General features: G+C 40.7%; 1 protein-coding gene across 7 annotated transcripts in view; it reads right to left on the bottom strand.

Annotated features, from left to right (window-relative positions):
* Cspp1 (centrosome and spindle pole associated protein 1) overlaps positions 1 to 8312 on the bottom strand; it is a 137805-nt gene that overhangs the window by 14305 nt on the left and 115188 nt on the right. For all 7 annotated transcript variants that reach the window (XR_003847255.1, XM_029557006.1, XM_029557007.1 and 4 more), the window contains 2 exons: positions 4685 to 4825; positions 2195 to 2241 (listed from right to left, as the gene is read on the bottom strand). Coding sequence is in view for 6 of the 7 variants with exons in the window: in XM_029557006.1 (XP_029412866.1) it covers positions 2195 to 2241; positions 4685 to 4825 (188 nt within the window). In the remaining variant the exon portion in view is untranslated. The remainder of the gene's footprint in view (positions 1 to 2194; positions 2242 to 4684; positions 4826 to 8312) is intronic.

Raw genomic sequence — 8312 nt, 5'->3', positions numbered from 1 at the left:
TTCCTTTCTTCAGCTCTTTGTATTGCTTCCAGAACTCTCTGAAGGGCTAGTTTTATGGACATGAATGACTTCAGCCTATTTATGTCGTGGAAGATTTTTCTTTCCCTGACTATAATAGACATTTTGGCTGGGTATAGTAATCTGGATTGGCATCTGTGGTCATTTAACACTGGGAATACTTTGGTCCAGGCTCTTCTGGCTTTCATAGTTTACACTGAAAAGTCAGCTGTGATCCTAATGGGTTTTCCTTTATATGTGGCTTATTGTTTCTCTTTTGCAGTTTTCAGAATTGTCTCTGTTTTGTACATTGAGTGTTTTTACTATGATGTGCCATGGTAGAGTTTCTTTTCTGGTCCTGTCTGTTTGGTGTTCTATATGCTTCTTGTATTTGTATGGGCATGACTTTCTTTAATTTGGGGAAATTTTCTTCCACGATTCTGTCTAAGATCTGGTCCATGCTATTATCTTGGGATTCTTCTCCTTCCTGTATGCGTATGATTTGTAATTTTGGTCTTTTTATGGTATCACTCAATTCCTGCATATTCCATTCTTGTGATTTCTTAAATTTTTCATAATCTTTGCTTGAGTGGTCCAGTTCATCCTAGTTTGTCCACTTTATCTTTCAGTCTTGATACTGTGTTTTCCATTTCATTCATCCTATCGGTGAGGCTTTCTCCTGTCGTTTCTAATTGGCTTACTGAGTGTTTCACTTCCTTCAGCCTGAGCAGTCTTCAATATTTCTAGCTGTTTTCTGAATTCATTCAGAAGTTTATCCCTATCTTCCTTCCATTCTTTGATTTTTTGTGTGTGTGTTCTTTAAGTTCACGAATTGGTTTATCATGTTTATAAATGTTCTTTTTTTTTTGTCTTTCTGAGACAGTTTCTCCCTGCCTGGATTCGCTATGGAGACCAGGCTGGCCTTAAACTCCCAGAGATCCGCCTGCATCTGCCTCCAGAGTGCTGGGATTAAAGGCATGTGCCACCATGCCCAGCTAATTGTTCTTTTGAGTTCCATGTCCTGCATTATCTCTAGGGGGTTCTCATTGTCCTCCTCTAGAAGACTATTGGTATTTGGTGGGGATATGTTATTTTGGTTTTTCAGGTAATTATTTTTTCTCTGTGATTTTAACATGTGAATTTCTTTTGTAGTTTCTGATTCTTGTGTGAGACTCAAGCCTTCAAGTTTAGGTCTGCTTCTTTTTGTGAACTTTATGTGTCTTTGTGGTTTACTTTTTGGGCATGAAAAGCTGGTCCCGCTAAGCTTCCAGTTCTGTCTTTTGATTTTATATTGGAGTGGCCAGATTGCTTTTGTCTTCAGGAGTTCCCACAGAGGCCCAAGTCAGATGAAGATCAGATACTCTCAGGCTTTCTCTAAGGTCTGGATCCCTCCAGAAAAGATGTTGGCCTCAGGAATTTGGGGGTTGGACTGGCCTAGGAGCCGGGCCCAGGAAAGATGCTGGTCTAGGGCAGTTGGTGGCCATGCCACCCAGAGATGAAAAGGGAGATGGGGGTGGGAAGAGGTCCCAAGGGCTCCTGGGGGACTGCACTGAAGAACTGGGTTGGTCCCGGAGAGAGGCCTGCGGGTCGTCAGGCCCAGGGAAGCCCAGGGAGGTCTTGCACTATTTTTCATTTAATAATATTTATACAGAATGCATATATGCCAAACCTATCTATACCTTTTAAATATTAATCTTTGTACTACCCCAACTTCATTCTAGAAATATTCAGAAACTGAGGCATGAGCCCAGCCCCCCCCCAATCACACAACTACAGACTATCTCAAAGCACTAGAACTTTATTCTTTTTTTTTCATGTGTATGAATGTTTTGCCTGCATGTAAGTGCACCCATGTGCACAGTGCCCATGGAGGCCAGATTGAGGGCATCAAATACCCTGGAACTGGAGTAAAGGACTGATGTAAGCTGCCATGTGGGTGATGGGAACTGAACCCAGATCATCTGCAAGAGCAGCCAGTGCTGTTGACCACGAAGCCATGTCTCTAGCACCTAAAACTGTACTCTTAACCATTACAATATATCTTCTCTGCATACTATACAAACATTTCTGTAGCTCCTACACTGATGAAATTACATTTAAATTGTCTTAACTCAGAAGCATTCAAAATTTAGAATAGTTATCATATGCCCCTAGGTTTTATTCCCCCAAATCCTAAAAAGTTGAGCTGTTTGCTTACCATTCCGTGCCTTTGTACTTTACCACTGGAGATGGTGTCTAAGTCAACTGTAGCAAACAGAGAACAACAACAAGTTTAAAACTTTAGAGAATGTTCAATAAATAAAAATCTATTTCAGAGCCAGGTGTGGTAGTGTACACCTTTAGTCCCAGCACTTGGGAGGCAAAAAGCAGCTCTTTGTGAGATCGAGGCCAGCCTGGTCTGTGTAGCAAGTTCCAAGCCAGCCAGCTGGGGCTACAGGGAGACCCTGTCTCAAAATGACCAAAAAAAAAAAAAAAAAAAGATGTTGGTTAAAAATCAATTTCAAAAGATCTTATGACTATCTCCTACTGAAATTATTTTTATCACACTTCAAAATAGTCTTATTTCATATGATAATATGCTACTTGCTCTTTAACAAATATATCCATCTGGTTGAATAACTCATTCACATTAATAAATATAATAAAATCATTGTGAATATTGATGTCCAAGAAAGAAAAACTGATTAATGCAGGATGTTTACCATCTTCTATCGTATTTCTACAGTCTCCATGAAAAGCCATTAACTGGAATTAAACAGAATTTTGAGGTAAGTTAAACTGTCCACACCTAGTTCCCGGTGCAAAGATTAGGCAACCCAGAGCATGGCCAGCCTTCCTATGTGTTTCTCCAAAAACAACATGCCCTATGCTTCCAGATCTGTCTTTGGGAATAAAGGAGCTACCAATAATGGCCTGTTTTAAGGTATTTAAGATATTTTACTCATCTTTGTGACTGTTTATATTTAAGGATAGTCTTGTGAATTACTTCATCCCAGTGTTAGCTGGAGTTTGCAGAGTGGTTGCTGAGACGGATGGCTATTCTCACTGAAAAGGACCTATAACTATACGGGGACTACTTTCGTCCTAATAAGCCTAAACTGACAAGATCCCACAAAATCATTATTTTTTCTTTAAAAAAGTCACCCCACTGAGTATATAAAAGTTGAAGATTGCTTCATCTCCAGTTGATGTGCCAGCTACTGAGTCATAGCATTTGGTTCTTTAAAAATTCTGTACTGGGGAACTAGAGAGTTGGTTCACCAGTTAAGAGCACTGGCTGCTCTTGCAGAGGACCCAGGTTTGGTTCCCAGTACCAACATGGCAACAACTGTCTCAAACTCCAGTTCCTGGGGATCCAACAGCCTCTTCTGGCATTTGTGAACATTACATGACATGGGTGTACTTACATACATGCAGGCAAAACATTCATACACATAAATAAAAAAGTTAATGTTTTTTTTTAAATTCTGTACTGGGTAGAGAAATGATGTCCCCTATACTATTAAAGTCTTGATCTATGATCACTTACTCCTGTTGTCTAATGAGGTCAAAAACCTGCCTCAGGGGGCTGGAGAGATGGCTCAGCAGTTAAGAACACTGGTTGTTCTTGCAGAAGACCCTGGTTCAAATCCCAGCACCCACATGGCAAGTTACAACTGTCTATAACTCCAGTCCCAGGGGATCCAACAGCCTCTTCTGATCTCTGTGGGCACTGCATGACATGGGTGCACTTACCCACATGCAGGCAATACATGCATACACATAAAATAAAAATTTAAAAAAAAACAAAAACCTTCCTCAGATTCTGTAAGCTATATCAACCTGCCAAGACAGGGTCTTAAAGTTTCCTAAAAATAACTAGTAGGACCACCTTTCCTATTGTTATCTGACAGTTGTGTTTTTATGACTCATTTCTTTGGTCACCCTCAGTGGCCTCAATGAATGGCTGGCAAGGCAGATGAGATACACATATGCGTGCAAGGCACAGGACACTTGGGGCTCAGCAGGATCCATGTAGGTTCTCTGAGACACCACCTTCCTATATCTGGGTCCCACCCACACCATGCCCATGCTAGTTACTTCCAAGGGACTTAAGATTCCTCCTTTGTGGTAATACTATATACTTATATTTGGAAGCTGACTTCAACTGCTCCTTGAGAGCACACCTGCATAGACACACAGAATTTTTAAAACAACACCTTGCACACACAGGAAAGAAATGCTCCCCAGGACACTAATGTATTTGCTGAGCATTCTTCCCTTTGGGTGGTTCTTGATAGAGATGTCACCTGGCCTGATCAAAGCACTCAGTCCCTCTTGCAATGTATCCTCCCAAGCATGACACATGAGCTTTTCAGAAGGCTCTCTGGGACTTGTTCTTTTCTGGAACTAAATGGCAAAAGGGTCACATGAGCACAGAGATGCCACTGCAGGAGGGCGGCCTGGGATCACTGCAAGAGACAGTGAAATAAAGCTGACAAAGCAGGGTGCAGTGGCACACGCTCATCTGTACTCAGGAAGCAGAGGCAGGATGACCACTGCAAGTTCAAAGCCAGCCTGGCCTACGAAGCAAATTCCAGGCCAGCCAGGACTACATAAAGAGACTCTTTAAAAAGGTAAAAATTTAAAACTGAAAAAAAAAAACAAGCCACTGACAATACCTGAAAAAGGAGTTACTACTTCTTACCTTCCCCATCCTCCTGCATTTTAATTCTATTCAGCCTCTTCTGCTGCTCGCGTAGCAGGGCCTGCTGCTGAATCTCTAAGGTGTGATGATCTCTTGGAGGATCCGGGTACATAAATTTCAAATCCACTCGTGTTTCTGAATCTGGTGCAAAAATTACAGAACTAAGTTAATCTTGTTCTCAAATGAGATTTTAGATACAAACAGTGGAGCATAATTCAACACTAAAAAGAAATGAAGTCACTCCTGCCTGTAATTCTAGCACTAAGAAAGCTGAAGTAGGACTGCTATGAGTTCAAGGTCAGTTGAGCTACAAAGTGACTTCCTGGCCAGCCTAGGCTATAGAGTGTGACTGCTCAGAAGAAATGAAATGAGCTATCAAGCCATGAAAAGTGGTAGAGGAAAGTTGAGTCATATTACTACATGAAGACAATCTGAGAAACCTGTATCTAGTGTGAGTCCAATTGCAGTGACTGTATGGCATTCTGGAAAAGGTAAACTACAGAGACTTAAAGGGGTCAAGGACTGCCAGAGAGGGAGGGATGAACAGGTTTAACACAAGAGATTTTTAGGGTTGTGAAATGATTCTGTATGATACTACAACGGTGAGTATATATAATTATGCAATTGTCCAAACTGATAGACTGCACATCAAAAGTGAACCCTAATTCAAACTACAAACTGACATGTTAATCATAAGCCAGTGAAGGCCGATCAGGTCAATACAATGTGCCTGTGAGGTGACGGGAGTCCATAATGGAGAAGGCTGTGCATGTGCAGAGGCAGAGAGCATATGGAAACTCTGGATCTTGCTGGGGATATAGCTCAATGTTAGATCATTTGTCTAGAATGCATGATTTTAATCCCTAGCACTAGGAAAAAAACATTAGGTTAACAACTAAACAAGAGAATATCACCAAAGTCAAGGGACATTACAATAGCCATAAAACCAAAGAACACAAAATTCATTTTCTTTAACAAGCAGCTTTTCACAAATATATCAATATCATAAGGAAGTCCTCTAAACAAGTAACTTCTTGTGATGCAGACACACCACCTAGTACCCCTGCAAGGCAACTACAAGCAAGCATCTCCAAGCAGTTAGTCACATGGCTACGGCTCAGGAAGCCATGACATAGTGCACAATTAGTCCCTAAAATAGAGTGAAAAAAATTTAATGTTATATTGGCCAATTAGTATTTGGTTCCTAATAAACATAAAGCAGAAAGCAAGATAAAAGCAGACCAGGTGGAACTTTGGAAGGTATGTCACTACTACAAGAAATGATGGTCTAAGAACTAATCTCAGAACTGGACATGGTGGCAAAGACCTGCACTCAGGAAGCAGAGGCAAGAGGCATCCTTGTAAATTCAAGACTAGCCTGAGATGTCACACTGAATTTTAGCCAGCCTAAGCTATGAATAGTGAGACCCTGTCTCAAAACAAAACACAAACAAAGAGACCCTCAGTCAAAATTCTATGTGTTAAAATGTTAAATATTAAATTTTAATCTTGAGGATAAAAACATGGTCCAAATAAATAGTATGTAAAGCCTTACATACTATTCCTTTTGTTGATATAAAATTTCTAAAAATAATCCTAAATATATAAAAGGCTCTATGATCAGAAATTATCAAAAGAATAAAGCAGGGAAAATGGGAAACACGTGAATATTTAAGAGTTAGAAAATTGTTAAATGCAAAATTGATGGAAAAGGCTTTGGACCCAAACTTCAATGAAATAGATCCTGGCTTCATCAATTCCAGGCTTGGTTTCCTCTCTGCAAAAAACAGCAACAATAAATATCCCCAGACATTGGTAGTAAAGGTCTTTAGTCCCAACATTCCAGAGGCAGAGGCAAGCAGATCTCTGTGAGATCGAGGCCAGCCTGGCCTACAGAGTTGAATTCCAGGCCAGCTGGGGCTACAGGGATACTCTATATCAAAAAACCAATCAACCAAACAACAAAAACCAATACCAACAGCCATGTTATAGGCACATAATGATCATATATGATAACTTGGGGAAATGAATGGCTCAGCATTATGTTTTAAAATTATTCTGGTCTTGCCGGGCGTGGTGGCACACGCCTGTAGTCCCAGCACTTGGGAGGCAGAGGCAGGCGGATCTCTATGAGTTCAAGGCCAGCCTGGTCTACATAAGTAAGTTCCAGGACAGGTTGGGCTACAGGGAGACCCTGCTTCAAAAGAAGACAAAAAAAAAAAAATTATTCTGGTCTCAAGTTCCTTTTATACATATACATCTGCCATCGTTGAAATTAAGTTTTTTTTAATAACAAGGATACATTCTTCAGAAAGATCAAATGATCACATGTGTATACCCCCTCAAAAACATGTATATACTGGGGCTGGAGAGATGGCTCAGCAGTTAAGAGCACTGACTGCTCTTTCAGAGGACCTGGGTTCGATTCCCAGCACCCACATAGTGGCTACGAACCATCCTTAACTCCAGTTCCAGGGGAATCCAAAGCCCTCTTCTGACCTCCATGGCACTGCATGACACAGGTGCACGTACATACATGTAGGCAATATACTCATACACATAAATAACATTTTTTAAAAACATGTATACACATGAAATAAGAATGTTTAAAAATACCAGGCTGAGGTGGCCTGCTGGTAAAACACCTGCTACAAAGGCATGAAGTTTGAATCTGAGTTTGAATTACCGGAACCTGTGTAAAAGCACATGTCTATAATCTCAGCACTTTACTAAAAGGTGGGAGGCAGAAATGGGAGAATCCCTAAAAGCTCAGGGAGCAGCTAACCTGTACATGCAGCAGCAAAACAAGAAACTCCATCTCAAAGAAGGTGAAGGCGAGGACTGACACTCGAGGTTGTCCTCAGACCTGCATACATATGCTGTGACACACATGTACCTGCACTCACACACACAAAACCACACATCATACACAAAGATCTTTTTTAAATAGTTTATAATAAAAGCAGTTCTGTGGACTGAAGAGAGAGAGTTCAGTCAATAAAGTTCTTGCCATACAAGCATGAGAACCTGATTCCACCTCTAGAACCCACATAGAAAGCTAGACATGCTGGCATGCACTTATAATCCCAGAGCTAGGCTGGTGAGACAACCTGTCTCAAAAAAAAAATGTTGATGGGAGCTGGAGAGTGGCTCAGCAGTCAAGAACACTGACTGCTCTTGCAGAGGACACAGATTCAGTTCCCAGCACCCACATAATGGTTAACAACTGTCTGTAATTCCAGTTTCGGGGGGTCTGACACCTTCTTCTGGCCCCTGTGAGCATTGCATAACACGGGTACAGTTATACACCTGCAGGGAAAACACTCATATACATAAAATATTTTAATTTAGAAAATAAATGTTGACAATATCTGAAGAATGACAGCAGCCTAGTTTCCTCTGGCATCTACACACATACACACACACACACACACATACACACACACACACACACACACAATTTTGACCTCAAGGTCACAAACTCTGAGACCCACCAGTTTAATACAATGCCTAGGAAACAGTAATAAATGACAACACAAAAAATTACCACAATATATGTATTTGAAGTACATATATAAATCTAGGTGAAAATGAGAGAAAATTAGAGAAATATCATTTTTGTTTCATT

Source organism: Nannospalax galili, unplaced genomic scaffold (genome assembly GCF_000622305.1).
Source record: "Nannospalax galili isolate Female #2095 unplaced genomic scaffold, S.galili_v1.0 scaffold247, whole genome shotgun sequence".
In the NCBI taxonomy this organism is placed as follows: domain Eukaryota; kingdom Metazoa; phylum Chordata; class Mammalia; order Rodentia; family Spalacidae; genus Nannospalax; species Nannospalax galili.
Note: the sequence above shows the minus strand (reverse complement) of the source record. Positions and strands in the feature narration are given on the sequence as shown.